At 40.7% G+C, this 18054-nt stretch overlaps 1 protein-coding gene across 10 annotated transcripts in view; it reads right to left on the minus strand.

Annotated features, from left to right (window-relative positions):
* Nucleotides 1-18054, minus strand: part of ANKRD27 (ankyrin repeat domain 27) — a 55373-nt gene that overhangs the window by 6895 nt on the left and 30424 nt on the right. For 9 of the 10 annotated variants that reach the window (XM_062500345.1, XM_062500346.1, XM_062500348.1 and 6 more), the window contains 13 exons: nucleotides 14895-14987; nucleotides 13963-14090; nucleotides 13437-13519; nucleotides 12579-12694; nucleotides 11736-11828; nucleotides 11165-11362; nucleotides 10796-10855; nucleotides 10555-10674; nucleotides 7082-7126; nucleotides 4574-4696; nucleotides 2628-2825; nucleotides 1509-1628; nucleotides 843-1004 (listed from right to left, as the gene is read on the minus strand). In XM_062500345.1, coding sequence (XP_062356329.1) covers nucleotides 843-1004; nucleotides 1509-1628; nucleotides 2628-2825; nucleotides 4574-4696; nucleotides 7082-7126; nucleotides 10555-10674; nucleotides 10796-10855; nucleotides 11165-11362; nucleotides 11736-11828; nucleotides 12579-12694; nucleotides 13437-13519; nucleotides 13963-14090; nucleotides 14895-14987 — 1539 coding nt within the window. The remainder of the gene's footprint in view (nucleotides 1-842; nucleotides 1005-1508; nucleotides 1629-2627; nucleotides 2826-4573; nucleotides 4697-7081; nucleotides 7127-10554; nucleotides 10675-10795; nucleotides 10856-11164; nucleotides 11363-11735; nucleotides 11829-12578; nucleotides 12695-13436; nucleotides 13520-13962; nucleotides 14091-14894; nucleotides 14988-18054) is intronic. The other variant, XM_062500352.1, reaches the window with a different exon arrangement.

Consider the following 18054-nt stretch of genomic DNA (forward strand, 5'->3'; position numbering starts at 1 on the left):
AGCCATGGCCAGTGTCATGTGAGTGAGAGCCGTGGCCAGTCTCATGTGAGTGAGAGCCATGGCCAGTCTCATGTGAGCCATGGCCAGTGTCATGTGAGTGAGAGCCACAGCCAGTCTCATGTGAGCCATGGCCAGTGTCATGTGAGTGTGAGCCGTGGCCAGTCTCATGTGAGCCATGGCCAGTGTCATGTGAGTGTGAGCCGTGGCCAGTGTCATGTGAGTGAGAGCCATGGCCAGTCTCATGTGAGCCATGGCCAGTGTCATGTGAGTGAGAGCCATGGCCAGTGTCATGTGAGTGAGAGCCATGGCCAGTCTCATGTGAGTGAGAGCCGTGGCCAGTCTCATGTGAGTGAGAGCCGTGGCCAGTCTCATGTGAGCCATGGCCAGTGTCATGTGAGTGAGAGCCATGGCCAGTGTCATGTGAGCCATGGCCAGTGTCATGTGAGTGAGAGCCATGGCCAGTGTCATGTGAGTGAGAGCCATGGCCAGTGTCATGTGAGCCATGGCCAGTGTCATGTGAGTGAGAGCCATGGCCAGTGTCATGTGAGCCATGGCCAGTGTCATGTGAGTGAGAGCCATGGCCAGTGTCATGTGAGCCATGGCCAGTGTCATGTGAGTGAGAGCCGTGGCCAGTGTCATGTGAGCCATGGCCAGTGTCATGTGAGTGAGAGCCGTGGCCAGTGTCATGTGAGCCATGGCCAGTGTCATGTGAGTGAGAGCCGTGGCCAGTGTCATGTGAGCCATGGCCAGTGTCATGTGAGTGAGAGCCATGGCCAGTGTCATGTGAGCCATGGCCAGTGTCATGTGAGTGAGAGCCGTGGCCGGGCGGGTGCAGCACTCACGGGCTCGGCGCAGTCGGCAGCGGTGCAGCTCCGCTCGTTGCGCAGGTGCCGCAGGGCCCCGTTTTGCAGCAGCAGAGCCACCATTGCCTCGTTCCCGCTCGCCACGGCCTCGTGCAGGGCCGTGTTGCCCTTGGCGTTGCAGAGGTTCACGGAGGCGCCGTGCTGCACAGCAAAGGGAAATAAACCCGAGTCAGGACAGCAGGAGGGGCCTGAGCGATGCAGCGGCCCCAGAGCCGCGCACGGCCAGAGGCAGCTGAGCCACCACAGCAACCAGAACCCACCTGGGCACATCACTGCCCCATGTCACAGCCGCAGCTCCGTGGATCAGCTCAGTTTGCTTTTGCATCTGTTATATATTCCAAGTCTTGTATCTATCTATTATATATTCCAAGTCTTCGAGATACTTAAGAAACCCCCAACTCTATGTGATAGAATCCCAGGCAAGAAAACCTGCCACCTGCCACCATAAAAGTTCCATACATACAGCTACCTTTACAATACCAAGGCAATATTTATCTAATTAAAATCTGGGATCAAAAGGAGTAAATTAACAAAAACTCATTTGACAGAGAAATGCGTAACTAAAAATACTGATCCTGAGTTCTAGGTAAGCACAGATATCACATGAGAAATACTAGCAGAACACACTGTCTTCAGTGATCTTACCTGCAACAACAGGGCAGTAGTCTCATAGTGGCCATTCAAGCAGGCATAAATTAAGGGAGTATTTCCATATATATCCTTTTTATTTTGTTTAGCATTGTAATCCATCAGACACTTTACCACCTATAGAAAGAAGCAACAACTTTACTCTTACTGACTAGTATTTCATATTTTAACACCTGCTTTTAAAAAAGAAAAAGTTAAGCAACTACAAGGAAGGCCAGGAAATAAAACTCGAGGTGTGTGAAAAACAAATAGAACCAGTAACTTAACAAAACATCAAAACCAAACCACCACAGCAGCACCCTTTTCCAAACTCATCACACTTGGAAGAAGTTCTTTATACTGTAATTACCCCATGAACTGATCTACAACTCTCCCATGAATTAGCCTACAACTCTGAGTAGTATTCTTGGTTTTTCTTGCTTCCCTAGTGCTTTCTCTTCCCATCATTTTCAAAATTCTCTTTTTTTCCCTCCTACAGTCTTCAGCTTCTTACTTTTAAAATCCTAATTTTCCGCTTTTGTGCATCTTTCCATTTGCCTGTCTGCCCCTGCTTTTTCATGTTTGTTATTCTCCAAACTCATTTACTCTCCCTCCTGTATTGACACCCTCCCCCCACGGGCTCATGCTTCTCCTTCACTGCTTTTGCTTCCTGAGTTGAAGGGAGAGATGAGTTTATCTGCCGCCTCAAAGCTCCACTCGGCTTATGATCTAATTAAAGGAGTCAGAAATACAGTCACTATTTAATACTGGGGCTGCTGAAGACACCAAGACACAAACATAGCCTAGAGAAGAGGGCACAGAGGAATGTACAGAAGATTCAGCTGCACAAGGGGTGTATAAAGCATTTGAAGTATGCACAGTTTTTGCACCACTTGCATTAAACCGTTTATTATTAAAACCCGCTGCATTTTAAGTCATTTAGAAAGAAAAGGTGTCTCCTACAACGATTCCAGCTCAAAGTTCTCCTTTCCATCTGGAGGTTTTAGACCCCGAAAACAAAACCCAGAACCGCCAAACTCATTTTCTCTGTTGGTGGTTCAGTGCGTTGGAGAGTTTTCCTAGGCAGCTCTCCCCGGGTGCCAGGTGCCAGCAAGCTTTGTGCCAGGGCAGGGTTACCTGGGAGTGTCCCCTCTGGCAGGCCAGGTGCAGGGGAGCTGCCAGCTGGGCGTTCTTGGCGCTGGCGCTGGCGCCGTGGCGCAGCAGCAGCGCTGCCAGCTCGCCGTGCCCGTGCAGAGCAGCCATGTGCAGCGGGGTGAAACCATCCTGGTTTGAAACATTCACCCCCAGCCCGTTGGAACAGATCCTGGAGAACTTCTGTGGAGGAAAACACACACGATACAACTGTCAAAATAATCGTGCTTTGGTTTTTAATTAATGAAATAGCCAAATACTGCTACGTTTATATAAAATGGGCAGATGGGCATTACAAGAAATTTGGATAGAGCTTAATTTGAGGCCTTCAGAAAAAGTCAGTAAATCAGAGCAGCTTGGTAGTATTTTTCAACAGAAAATTTCTTTTATTGTTATCTGTTTTCTTCCAACATGGAAGCTTCATGGTGAGCAATTCCAGGCAAAGTATTCATGATACTAAAAAGAGGCTAAAGCAGCACAGGCTGAGACATAAGTAAAACTGAAAGTTTTTATATAGATGATAGGGTGCTCATTCCAGGCATGAGGCAGTGTTAATGAGTTACTTTCACTTATACAAATATTTATGCTCTTTGAGACTGACAATAAACACCTCTTAATGCTACATGAAGCTTGGGGTAATAAGGATACAAATTAAAATCAATTTAATTCATCTGGAAGCAAGAGTGGCCCAGAGAACAGACTCCCCTGGGGAGTCAGGATAAGGAAACCACCTGGAGGACAGTTTACCCAGCAGTACAGAACATCCCCTTTCATTCCTCTTGCAAACTTTGGCTGCCTGTCATTTACAGTGTGCACAGCTTTTCACTCTGCTCCTTCAATGTGTGTCTGTCTAACACAGGGGTTGGGATTAATTAACGAGTTCCTTCTTCTTCTCATTCAGCAGACAAGTAAATTCCACAGCAGATGCCATTCCCCTCCACGTCAGCAATAAAATGAGCTCTATGGACTCAGCTCTGGCATCTTGAGCATGTGATGTCTGTCCTGAGGGCACAGGGACACCCCTTACCAGAGAACAAAGCACAGTGTGAATGTGAAGCATTTAAGGACAACAGCACACTCTAAACCTGCACAAAAAGTGGTGAGAGTGGGGAATTTAGAAGTTAAGCCATCTCACAGTGCTGTTAACTGCAAAGTACCAAATAAACTGAAAATTTGTACTTAGGTTTATTTTGCAATGACTTATCCAGTCATTTACACCTTCAGATGCCTCCTGGAAGGCAAGTTATGGAATTTCTATTTCCAAAAAGCTGCGATTGTTCCTTATTTAAAACAACAACAACAAAAACCACATACACAAAAAAATCCAACCAAACTCAAAAAATAACAAACCATAAAAAGAGTGTATTGTAAAGCCTAGTTCTATTTTACAGTGTGGTAAGTCAGGGGGAAGGAAATCTTTGCAACTGAAAAGAAAGTCATTGTAATTATATCTAATCTCTGAAGAGGCTTTAGATGTGGCTGGTAGAAAAGATGTCGTGCATTTTTAAAAAATACTTTATCAGCATTACAAGGATTCTGGGATTAGCAGGTATTCCTTGCTGAACTGATTGCTAGCAGGTAAGCAGATATGCTGTGTCAGTAGCAGTAACAGAGGCTTAGAAAAGAATGTTTATTCAAAGTTACCCAAAACTTTCCTGATAGCACTCTACATATCCTAAAAGCAAACTGTGAAGCTTTCTCAATCCGTTAGACATCGAGCAAGTCCATGAACACTGGTCCTGTATCCAAAATTTTCAACAGTTCAACTAAAAAAAAAATCATACCACCAGATGAAGTATGAAAATCTGCATATAGTTAATTTCTTATTAGACAGAGAGTTAGAGGTGCTGGGCAATATGAATGCTATTTCCCTGAAGCTAAAACTTACATTACAAGAAAATACATTATACTTTTCACAGAATTATTCCAACCTTTTGTGCTGGCCCACATTTTGAGCACTGGCATAAGGGATGGCAGAATTCTGGTTTTGATGTACTGGCTGTGTCATCCTCATCTTCCAAGTCATCTTCCACCCATTCCAAGAGATAACGGACCTGGCATAAAAAGCAAGTCCTTCTTTATAGAGTCCAAAAATCACATGTCCTAACAGATCTGCATATATAAACAAGTCATATTTGACAAACATACACTTGTGAGTATCTCAGGAAGAGAACACAACTACCTCCTGCCATCAGCTGCCCACAGGCCAAACTAAAAAATCAAGTGTTATTGTTGACAAAGCAGCTAGGAAGTTCTCCAAGTACAGCAGTGAAGTGAATTATAAATGACATCCTGCTGCCTAATCACAACTTCAGTGTTCACCCACACTCAAACACTCCAAATCCTTTTAGCTCAGATTATTTGTACCAGCTCATATCAATGTGAATTCTGTTTCATCTTTTGCTTTAGAACATAAGGAATGACAAGGATGACAACGCTAAACTTTGCAGGGGCACTGACTATCCTTAGGTCTGCCACTTCTCAGGGGTTGGACAGTTGTACTTTTTCCTCAATGTAAAATGCCTCATTTTTGAGTGAGAGGCCATTCAGTGAAATCTTAGGGCTCAAGGGCATTCATGTGCAAACTGCAAAGAGTGATACTTAGGGCATGTAAATTTTACATCACATTTAATTAAAAAAAAAAAAAGCTGTTTAAACAGTACATTTTTATATTGAAATTCATTAATCTGCATTTCACTAGACATCTTAGAATTAGCAGTGACTGTAGTAAGTCTCCATGACTACTGAACTAAGCCAAGAGCTCTAAAGCTGCTAGTGCAAGGGAATGGGGTCAGTGGGATTTCTGAGATATTCCTCCCACTTTGTTTACTCTCACACTCATCACAGGTTCTGCTCCTCACCACTGAGCTCTGGGAAAAAAAACACATCCATGTCCCACCCCTTTAAACACATGCAGCTACAACAAATCCTAGGAGAGCCAGGAAGGGCCCTATACCTGATTCTGAATGATATTTGAGCCTGAAAAGGCATGTTTATCACAGAGTATTGCTTTCCCTGCAAATTCCACCTTGTTCTCTGGAGTAAAGGAAATCTCTCAAGCCTGCCTGCTTATGGAAGGCCAGCTCACTTCACTTCCCCCTTTCCCTGCAGACTCACCTAGACCCTCAAAATTTACTTCCTCCTCCTCCTCCTGTGACAGCCCAATATACTGCTGCTCTCATCACCCAGTGCACAGCTGACAACATATTGATACCAGTGTCTCCCAAAAACCTGAACACACTACTCCTGTGCCAATCTCTTTACAATTACAGTGCAGTAGTCATTCTTCTTTGTTTAAAGTTATTTTTGGTCAAAATATTAACTGCAATCTCTGTAGCCTCATTCTAAACTTTCAGCTGCTCCATAACACTTATTTCAGACAAGAGATTTGGGTTTTTTTTAATGTGGTAGATTTGCACATATCCTTTCCACTGGACAGGCTAGGTACAAGGAGAACATCAAATCCAGTAGCTATGCTGCAACAACACAAATTGCATCACAATGTTTACTTTTTAAAAAATCTTCCAGTTTCACAGCACTTTTTTAATGCCTCCTCTTGCAAAGCTCACTTGGCTGGCACAGCAAAAAATCGACAGCAGCCCTAATGACCTGGTTGCTGTGGCTGTTCCTATGGAGACAGACCTCAGGCTGTCAGAAAAAGTCAGAGTTTTCAAATACTCGTGGTTTTTTAATAAATATACAGTCTGTAACCTTTGTCATCCTGTTGGATGATTCTCCTTTTATGAACAGCTTTACATGAACTTCAGTAATGAGGAAAGAAAAGCCACAAAAGATAAGGTGATTTTTGTCATGTGAATGCACAGACTGGATTTCTATATGCTTTACATTGCTGGTATCTATTGAGCAGTTCTAGATACTAATTTCCCAGCAAGTAATAGCACTATATTTAACTTTCTTGACGTAGTTTAGATTTTCACAAAGTGGGTGGAAAGTTAACTGCAATGCATGCACATTTACCACTGGCCAGGAAGATGGCAAGTATCAGCACTGTACATGTTACTGCTCCTTGAAGTGACTTAAGAACTGGCTTGGAGATAATTACTTGTATCAAGTCACATTGTAAACTAGGATAATGATATGCATTCAACAAGTGAACAGTTCTTTGCTTTATCAGCTGATAAATTATTTCTTTCATCTCAGTGGATTATAAATAAAAAAAATAGTCAAGACAGGTGGCACCACAAATTACAGACCATCAGCTCTCAAACTGGTGTTATTATAGCCATCAGCTGTCTATTTGAAATCCAAAATACATATTGGTTTGTGTCCCACAGATAGCATCTCTGGGCTGACTACTGCCACCTAAATTTCCTCTTTACATGAGATTATTACCCAAAGCATTCTCCACTTGATACTTCCTCAAATGGAATAAGATAAAATGAAATCCAATAATATTCAACAGCCACATTAACACTCACCATTTCCAGATCTCCATCAGCAACTGCTCTCAGGAGTTTTTCCACCTATGTATGAAGAAAATTATTTATTTGCTTTGTTAGTATTGGTATTAAGCAGAACACACTGTGTCCTTTGCTAACCTCCTAAGCTCATGCAGTAGGATTACTGCTGGCCCATTTCATATTTATTGATCAAGTTGTAAAGGAAAAACCTTCGTCCTTTATGAAATAGAAAATCTGTGCAAGGCCTGTGGCCATTCGATGATCTCTGACTTGCTTAGTTAAACAGTACTTATCTAAATTGAGGATTTGTGGCCCACCCATACAAAAAGCCATGTAAGCTGATACATATATTATAATGCTGCTCCAGCAGCAGCTGCCCTGTGCATTTCTGTGTGAATCTAATGTTAAAAATCCCTGTTCAAGGCACATTCCTATCCTAATACACACTAATACTGTTTGGACTCTTGCTGAGCTACTCTATGCTACCAGGAACACAAAAGATGGCAGATTTCACTGTGCTAGTTGAGAAACAACAGTTTAAGATGAGAAAGATGCTTTGCAACTGTTTACCTTCTGCAGATAACTGTGTTTACAAATCTAACTTGACTGTAAGTATGAAATTTGTTTTCTTACTTAAAATCTGGAAAGGTATAAATGTCAAAGGGTATGCATTAGGACAAGCACCAGCATTAGCCCATTTAAGTGTAAGGTCAAGCCAGGGCTCTGCTGCTGGGTGAAGGTGCCTTCCTGTCCATGAGCTCTGCAGAGGGAAAAGAGACACGTGGGGGAAGAAGAGGTGGAAGGTGCTCTGCAGAGCACTCGTGCCATTCCCCTGAGCCCTCAGATTGCTTGTGAGAGCAGGAGAAGGAGATTAATTTGTCTCTTCACTTCTCTAATTCTCTACTCTGACATGAAGGAGTCGAGATCCAACCTGATAGGAATGGGAAAGGTGCCAGCAAAAGGCCAGGGAGAGTCCATCAGTCCTCTCACAACTCACCTGGCTCTGCAGAGTGTCAAGAATCATTTAATAAGCTTTGTGAAAGTCTGTTTCAGCATTATAGCAAGTTATTCCACCACTGTGCTAGAGTCACCACAGATGTTGCTGTGTAAGCATACTTGTTTCAACAGTAAGGAACACCTTGCAAGTTGAAGGTGTCATGGAGTGACAGCTTCAGTCACACTTCAGTCTTCATATGGAAAATACCACCTTGCTGAGTGTGCCAGTGCTGTTTGACAAGGCAAACAGGGAAGAATGAGACTGAAGTTTTATTGCTCTGATCTCTTTCTTCAGGGTTTTAGATGAAGAAAAGGACACAAACAGCTGAAAGATCAGAGGCCAGATTAAATCTCTCCATTTTTATCTCTTCTGAGGAATCCTGCTAAGCTTGGTTTTATTACTACCTTTCCAATACAGGATGAAGATCCTTGAAGTCATGCACTGGTCACTCTGGGCAATATCTAGAATTCTTTGATTTTTCTTTCTTAATTTTGAATGTCTAAAAGTCATCTGTCTAAATTGCAAGCAGGCACTTAAACTCCCTCTCTGGTAACTACAGAACAGAATGCAATCAACAAATAACACCTGAGTGCAACTCAGGTCAAACTAAGCATGTCTGAGATTAACTCCTCTTTGGAGTTAATTTCCCTCCAGGAGGTGAAATAGATGTCTGAAGTGAAGACAACTGTCTTCCAGAAGTTGGGTGAGCTGAATCCCAATCTCTGCACATATACAGCTAAAATGGATTATATATACCAGGGAGGTCTGTGCCTTCCCTAAACTTCCCCTAATCATACAGAATAATGTCACTGCAGAATGTAAAGGTCTTATGGATTTTTCAGGAGTCATCTTATGCCATACAAAATGCCTAACAGTAATAGCAGTCACCCACAAGCTCTGATAATTTATTTCCAAAAATAACAACTTTCTTAAAGTACTAAAAGCTGCACTGGGCCCCAGCAGTGGTATAACATTTGTCAGACAGCTTATAGATAATTTATTAAGAGCACTTAGGGCAAAGTGTCTGCTACATGCATTTCTCCATCTTTCCAGTTTGTTTTCCCCCTCTTCCATGGAACAGAACCTTCCTTGAAATGTAAAAATAGAAGAAACAAATCTACCACAATTTGCCTGCATGGCCAGCTTTTCAGCTGCTGAACAGAAACTGTGCATGGAGATTTTGGTTCCAACAGAGCAAGTCCCAAATTTACAATCCTGGCTCTTTCTCTTTCCTAAGTCATAATAAACAAGCGACTATGACTGGCTCATTTAAGAGTACTGATTAATAAAGGTCTGACCTTAATCCAAGGTGCAAACCTTGAAATCTGGAAAACTGACCATACCAATTTCCCATTACTTCCTTCACAGAGCTCTCTCAGCATCAGGCTCTTACCTCTGAGCAGGGAGCCCAGGTGAAACTTGGCAAACAGAAATGAACTAAAGCTGGATTACAGAGGAGCTCATTAACCCCAAGGATCTCAGGTGTAAGCAGTTCATAATCTTTTTCCCTGGTTTGAACTACAGTCTTAGCACTTGGGTGTGATAAATTTGCTCCTTCAAAGAAAAACAAATCCTCAATCTATGAGAAGAACTTATTTAGAGTGCTTGCCTGTACAGAGAGGTACAGCCCTACACTGAGTCTCTTGTAGAGCAACTCAAGTGTGAAATCATATTGTGCAGTCAAAATTCGCATTGTTGTATTTCTTCAATATTTTTAGAAAACTGAAACTTCTCACGAGAGAGGAACCTTTTAATAGCAGGAAAAGGAAGAGTTTGAATGTAGTGGTGATGTTGAGAGAAACAAAACGTACTTAGGTGGTCAGTTTGGGGAAAAAATGAATAGGCAGACTAGGAAAAATAAAAAGAAGCATCAGAATGAGTGGCAGTATGACAGTCTTGAGAAGGGGTAACAAAGTGTGGATCTGAGATCCCACAGGAAAAAAAATCAGAGGATGCCATTTGGTGTGAACAGAGCAAAATCAGCAAACACATACATGCAAGATATTTAATATATAGTCTGTACTTCACTTGTTGCAAAATTGATTCCCATGCCTATTCTGAAAGCACGTCTTGACATTCCAGTTTGTTGTTTGCCAGAATGCCTGTACTAGGCTCTTTTTCCTGACAGATTTTGTGAGCTACCAGTGGCACTTAATCCCTGGATGGGACAGCCAGGTCCTTGGGGCACTGACTGCCACTGTACTTTGGTAAACCTCAATAAATTCTCATATTAGATAGTGAACTTCAATAAATATGAACAACTACTTCAGAGATGGTGTCAGTTTTTCCCTGGAAATAACCAATAGAGCAGTTGAAACCACACAAAAGTAAGTGCTCAGGTACTGAGATGACAAACCCCTGAGGACAGCAGTTACCATTTTCCAAACAGACAGAAGGCTATTTCTGAAGAAGTAGTTTAAAACACTGTGGCAAGTTATCACTCTTCTAGCTTCCTTCACTTTGCTTACTGTCAAAATCTGCATCTTAGTCTTACCTCTTTATAACTGTTTTTTGCTTCTTCTTGCCTTATATCAGTTGATGCTGATGACAGGCTTGAGACAGATGATCCTCTGCTGAAAGTTTCTGCTGAATGCTGAGGAGACCTAAGCGGTGACTTGCAGTTGGGAAGAAAACATAAAAAATCAATCAATTAATCAAACAGAAAAGGTTAAATATCAAATTAAGGAGGTCAAGCATAGGCACGAAACAGTTTAGCAACTTGCATGGGCTGTTACCTCAGAAGCACTCTGTCCTCTTTCAAACGTTAGGTAGTTTAATTCCATCAACGACAAAATCTGCATAAAAATATTCAAGAGAACCAGTATAACTCCACTTATAGAGGAATCTACTGACTGAAACACAAATTAGCTGACAACCTAATAATTAGTAACAGATTATGATTGAGCAGATTAAAAGTACCCATTTACAAGTTCATGTTTATCCCACAGAGTGTATTCCCACCACTGGAGTTGAAATGGGACCTTTCTTCCTCAGAGTCAAACACACATTTTCTCTGTAACAGTGAAACCCTATTAGCAGTGAACATTTACACCTCTGTGGTGTTGCATCAGAAAGAAATCAGGCTGGAAGATAAAGAGGAATACCTTGGAATTTAAAGCACATTGTAGGGAAGTCTCCTTCATCCGGTTCTGAATCTCTGGGTTTGCCCCATTTTGCAGGAGCACTTCTATGATCCCTTGATAGCCCCAGCGAGCAGCAATGTGCAGAGCAGTGTCTCCCTTCTCATTGCCAATATCCAGCCTGCAGGAATGCACATCGTAGTACACTAAAGCCTTGACACACTGGAAAGAAAAGGAAAGCTATCAATAAATTATAGTGTTGTGTCTCAGTTCAGACAACAGGCACAACCCTAAAAGGTTTGTTTTTATTGCTGCTCATGTGACCCATTACCTAAAGAGCAGTTTTTAGTGGTTCAGTGTCATGAAATAAAGACTAAAATAACTAAATTTGCAAAGCACTGCTATATTTAATGTGAACTCACATTAAAAATTGCTACAAACTATCAAATAAAGTCCTTATTTAGAGCACTAAACAATTTAGCCTTCAAATAATTTTATTTACTTTTTAAAATATGTAAGTTTAGTGCTAATCTGCATCAGTTTAATTCCATTCCAGTAGAATGCCCATTTGGTTTGTTACAAAACAATTACTTACATCCTCATGACCGTAAGTGCAGGCTAAATGAAGTGGAGTATTTCCATTATTGTCCTGAACATCAGTACTTGCCTTGTAGTGCAATAAGAGCAGCTGAAAAGAAAAACAAAAGTAGACATTTAAGTAACTAAAAAATTAATGCACAAACAATTATTGCTCTGCAGATTCCTTTAGGGCTCTGGCATGATGAAGCACTTCAAGACACACTAGCTCTGCCTCCTGTTTCAGACACCACCCTCTTGGCACTCCAGAGCTGTTTGTGCCCTACCCTGAGAATCAAAAAAGTCTCCTCTTACATATTCAGAGTTTCAACTGAAAAAAATGAATTCTCTACTGCAGCAAACACTGCAATATATTTACTACATCATCTACCTGACATTTCAAGAGCCTATGCAAGCCAATTAAGACACAGCTTAATTTCAACAATGCTAATTGAAGAATATCACATACATGAAACTCAAGTAGACAATAAGTACTGTGGTTACACAGATTATCCTAAACACAGTGTGAAGCATTTAACTCAGTCCAGTGACTGCAATGGTTGTTCTGCCTCAAGCAAGAGCAGAGATGCTTTCCATTTGTATTCTGTATTGGACATTTGTATTAATAAAGTGGATGAATTATCAGGCATGCAGAGCTGCCAGTTTGTTATTACCAATGGCTGAAAACCTTGCAGCAGAAGAAAAAATAAAATATCTTGCAAACTACAATGATGAAAAATCCTCCATTCTGACAGCTTACACAGTTCTGGTAAAAGCTCCCCAGAAGATCTAAATGGCAGTAACAGTAGAAGAGCTCAATAGGAGTCATGTAAGTATTATTTAGGTTAGGTGTAGTGCTTACTGTAACATTTTGATATCCCTTCTGACAGGCGAGGTGGAGGGGAGTTGAACCGTGGTAATCAGTAGCATTGACAATGGCTCCTTTGGCTACAAGTAAATCCACTAAGGAAGTGTGACCTTGGAAAATAAGCATTCAAAGAAAGGAGTAAACTTTGCACAAGAACACTGCCACTTTTCAAATTCAAACAGTGACTATAAACCAAAATACCCTGCATTTCTGCATACTGTGCTTCTGTATACTGCATATTCACTGCCTTGGTATTTGGGCTTTTTTATGGCAGATTATTCAAGGTCAAAGCCCCATAAAAGAACCTCCAGCTAAAAGCAAAGTATATTTGTATCCTAAGAGTAACAAAAAAACCCCCCTGAATTTGATATATTAACAAAAAAGGAAATTCTAAATAAGAAACTAAGAAAATAATACAGCTTCTAATAAAAGGAAGATCAACTACATAATGAACATTACAATACAGGTATTACAGATCTACGATGCACAGCCAGCTGCAGGAAAGAGAAAAGTCCTTTATCAATCTGCCAGTCCTTTAAAACAAGACTGGTTTCTGAGGACACATTTTTACTTCTCTCAAAGCTGAAGAAAGCACTACTGTGGTAGTCACTATGACAAACATAAACAGTCAGCAAACAAAGAAAAACTCAGCCATAAGAAACTGAGCTTAAAAGAATATACAACAACTTCAGTCTGTGCTCAGATAGAAACAGCAAAATTTCAATAGCACAAAAGCAAAAAAACAACTTAATGCAGAATTCCAGCTTTATTACAAAGGTGGAAAACAGGCTGACAAAGATACAAAAGCAAAAGGAGTAGGAAGCACTAGTGAAGAACAGCAAGCCCACTCACCACAAACAGCAGCTATATGAAGTGGAGTATATCCCCGGTCATCTCGGGAAAAGGGGGTGATAATGGAAGGGTCATTCAGTTTCCTTTAAAACACAATGGTTTGAAAGCAGCTTAATTACCCAGCTGGTGGTAGGAAGGAGAGAATAAGAAAAGCTGCCAAGGATGACAAAAACCTGATTTTTGAACTCTTTATCCTCTTACATTGACAAATTATTCCATACACAACTTTACATTTTGTTAGGAGAAGTGGGTTAGTCCCAGATCTGTAAGTTTGATTCAAGAGAAGAAACACCATGTCTGCCAAAGGAGACACAGGCTCCATCACAGAACAGGTGGGTTCCAAAGGATTCTGTGTGCTCCCAGTATTTCTTCTGTTTTTTCAAACCACACACAAACACACTCTCTACTACATCCCAAAGTGCTACCAAATTCCTCTATAACCAAAAGCAGCATACTTTCTGAAGCAAATCATAGATAAAGGCTTCTACACAGCTTTCTATGCATTTTTGGGGTGAAGAGTGCTCACCCAGAAACCAGCTTCTCGCATTTGTCACAATAACACAGCGGGTGACACATTTTCTGTACAGTGTCCTTATCACTGTCACCTTGACTTAGCAGCCGCTCCACTTCCTCCTGATCACCTGAAGCAATATGCTACAAAAAAAAGAAAAAGAGTAAAGAGAGTGAGAAACCAAGAGAAACCAATCTAAAAGGCCTCCTTTTAAGGAAAAAAAAAAAAGCCAAGAGTAATTTACTGAAGCACAAAATGAAAGGAACCGATTATGAAAGACGTATTCAAGCATTAGAAAGCAAAAATGAACAATGTCACAGCACAAAGCCCCCTAATGGGCACTCAGTACTAAAAAGAAACTGTTCTTGGCTTACTTCACTTTCTATAAAAAAAATCAAAACAATTCCTATTGTCCTCTTTAGACTCAATCATGAAATTGAACTCCCTCTGTGCAAAAACATGCCTATAAAATTACTAAGTCTCCAGCCATAAGCTGTGAAGACATATAATTAGAAGCTCTGCTTTGTGTCCTTGTATAGGCAAAATTCTTTTAGAATGACAGTATGAGATTAACAGATAATACGAAGTAGCTGTCAGGTGACTACATTTAAATTATTTCAGAAAACTCTTCCAATTTCAAGCACTAAAAGCTGTATCACATCTGTGCATTAAATGGGCCACATAATACCAATAGCAGCAGCATTTCATCCTCATTTGCTTCTATATTTCACATAACATGTGCTGAAATCTGTAAGATTGCATTGTGTTAATAAGGCTTTAGCACAGAAATGTATTTTATTCAAAATACACTTTTAGCATCTACTAAAACACATTTCACAGTACCAATGTAATTAACCCTTCAATACATTCCAGAAAATTGCAGAAATGGAGGGATATAAACATGAAATATGCAAATACATACATATTCTGCCATAAAAGTTATTAACCTTAAACAAGCAGTCTATTGGTGCAGTGGATATCTGGGACAACAAGTTCATCCTTTGTCTTAAGAGCAGCTTGTCACACAGACTCTCAGATTCCTGAAAATAATTAATAGATTGATTATCCATACAGTCATTTAAAGGCAAAAGTGCAGAACCTTAACAGTGAAATTGAGTTGTAAAAATATTAAATGCGTATTCACTACGTACAAATTATCAGACATGTGAAATCTAAATCAGTTTCACTTTTAAGATTTTTAGACAAAAAACTGGGCACCTACAGAAATAAAAAGTAGATGCTCACCAGAATATTCCTTTACTGAAATTCACTGTGAATTAACATTAATGCAACTATGGCTGTACCATCTAAAAAAGAATACAGCAAAACTAAAAATTATTTATTAAAGACAGTATGAACTGTAAGGGTTACAACACAGCTTTCTCAAGAGGAGAAATTAAGACAAACTCACATAAAACATGTCTGATGGCTACTAAAAAAGATTATCCAGATAAAACTCTGACTCAAAGAGCTCTGAACTTTCTGCTGCTGACTGAAAAATAGAAGATTGAAAATAAAAGATTGCACCAGCCAAAGCATTGCTCTGCAGCAGATCCATCTGTGCAGTATTTCTCACTTGGGTTGAGCTAAGCAGATACAGCTGCAACCCTTGCATCAGTACTTACTCTCTGGGACAGCTACAGATATATCTCAGGAAGCATTAAAGAATATAAATGCCTCTAAAACCAGGTGAAGATTGTGGAGCTAGATTTTGAGATGACCCTCCCATGAAATAAAACAATAACCTAAGGAAAACACTGTCTAAGAGTGCAGATGGGAACTTTTGCACGTGGCTGGTTCTGATCCACAGCTGCTTATGGTTGGCAGTGGTGCTGTTGCAGGATAATGGCTCTCTAGAAATGGAAAGACTTCTGTCTCCTCAAAACAGAAAACCACTGCATTTAAGACACACACCCATGTGTGAGGCAAACTTCGACAGTTTAGGATCTGGGCTATGGCTTTTGCAATTAAAGTCTGTCAAGACCAGATGTAAATGAGTGAAACCAGTCTGACTCCACTCTTACATTAGTAAGTCAGCATAAAATTTGAGCCTCATAAACTGCAAATAAACAAGATCAGTGGCGTTCAGACTTTCTAGAAATTAAACTATTCATGTTTCAAAATCAACACAGATGCCTCTCACAAAGATGTCCAAAAATCCCCTTAAGAGTTCAGCAAATAACATCATTTAAAAACATGTTTGTGAGGTCTGGAAATGAGAGTTTTTCTCTGTACTTCACAGGAAGTTGTTCGGATTCAGATCCGTGAAGGTGCTAAACATTCACCAATCTTTTCAAATCCCAGTACTTTAGCTAAGGATACCCAAGCATATCTTCTCAGAATTACAAGGCACATAACACTAGTCTCCTTGGATAGATTCTTCACCATGAATAGGAATAACTTCCCTAAGAAATATTTGATCAAAAATTAAACTGCTGGTACAAGTTCCTAATGTCTAATCAGAATTTCTAGTGTGGATGCTCCCAGACAGCTTTACACTTTCACTGTGGAGAATCTGAGTAACCATTAGCAAGAGCTACTGTAGTTTTAGTACTGCTCCTTCCACAGTGTGTGTCTACAAGAGAAGTGTGTCCCAAGTAGAAACATTATTTTAAGAGAGTTGCATAAGACAGCAACCCTAATGTAGCAGTATTATATATCTAATATATAAATCAGAATAAAAGGCCAGGTGAAACCACATATCCTCAATAGTGAAACATGGAATGACAAGAGAATCAGATATTCACTCTAGCATTAAGGAAGCTTGGGCCTTCAAAGTCAGAACTCACTGGTACCAGATTTACTTACAGCCCAACAATTGGTATTACTTTTAAAAAGAGATTTCTTTGAGTGGAACTTTCAGGTATTTTAAGTGTATGTTGTCTGAAAAAAAAAAAAACTAAACCAAAACACCCAAACATCAATGACCATTTCTATCTAATAGTACAATGCATAGAAAAAGGAAGTATTTGTACCTATAAGAATGTACTTTTGCAATAATCTATCCCAAATCATTCTCACAGCTTACAACTGATGACTTGGAGGAAATACAGGTGGCAGAAGCCAGGGGAGGAACTCTTGAACACAAACTAAGGCTAATAAAGTGTTTGGCAGTAAGGGGGAATAGGGATCATTTCTCCAGCTCAAGCTCTTCCCATACAGGAAAAAAAATACTGCCTATTCCCTGATGGTTGGCTCTGACTCTCTACCTTTTTATACCTCACCTGAACCCTCTGAGCTAGAGTCATACTAGACATTAGCTGTGCATAGACATGAGCTAGTATCCAATACCTATTAACAAGAATTCTAATTGAATGAAGTTGGCAATTCAGAAAATAAAACCGACTTATGCTTTATAGGCTCCTCTCTTCCCCCCAAACACAAAGTATCTCACAAAGACTTGCATGACCTTGTGTGAAGGGATTTGGCAAGAAAGTCCTGAGTGCAATTCACTCACTGACATAGGGTGAGAACCTGCCCATTATCCCACAGGGTACATTAGTCCCCTGCTGAGTTTCTTTCTGGAGTCAGCTTCATTAGGGATTGGACAGCAGCATTACTCAGCTGCCAGCAGCTCCATCTGAAGCCAGCTATAAAATTAAGCATAACCACAGAATGGGGCTGTAATGAAGCCCCAGGGCACAGCAATGCTCCTGCTCACTTCAATCCCACACCCCCTTCCAGCACAATCTGGAAAAGGAAATCATAGGGCAGCAAGATGACAGCTGCTGCTGCTTCAAACTTCATCTCCTTTACCAGAGATTAAAGGAACTATCTCAACTGGTAACTTCATGGAGGGAGAACAACACTCCTCCCCCTCCCTCACTATTCTTTTTCCATTTCTGCCTCAGGCTCTCTTTTCATGGCTGTGCTACCTTCTCCTACCCTGGAGAACAGGGTGGTCTGGCTCTCCCCAGCTGTCTTAAGGGCAAGTTGTCCCTCACTTTATTTCAGGGTTCTGCTGCCTTCCAGCCAGGCTGACTCTAAGGAAAGAAGAGTTTGTGTTGCACATTCACCCTGAAGTGATAAAGTTCTCTAGGTCTGGAGCTGATCCAGCTGAAATATGGGCAGAAACATTTATGGTTTGCTCTTCTCATGGTGCAGACA

The sequence above is a fragment of the Cinclus cinclus genome, chromosome 11 (genome assembly GCF_963662255.1).
Source record: "Cinclus cinclus chromosome 11, bCinCin1.1, whole genome shotgun sequence".
Classification (NCBI taxonomy): Eukaryota; Metazoa; Chordata; class Aves; order Passeriformes; family Cinclidae; genus Cinclus; species Cinclus cinclus.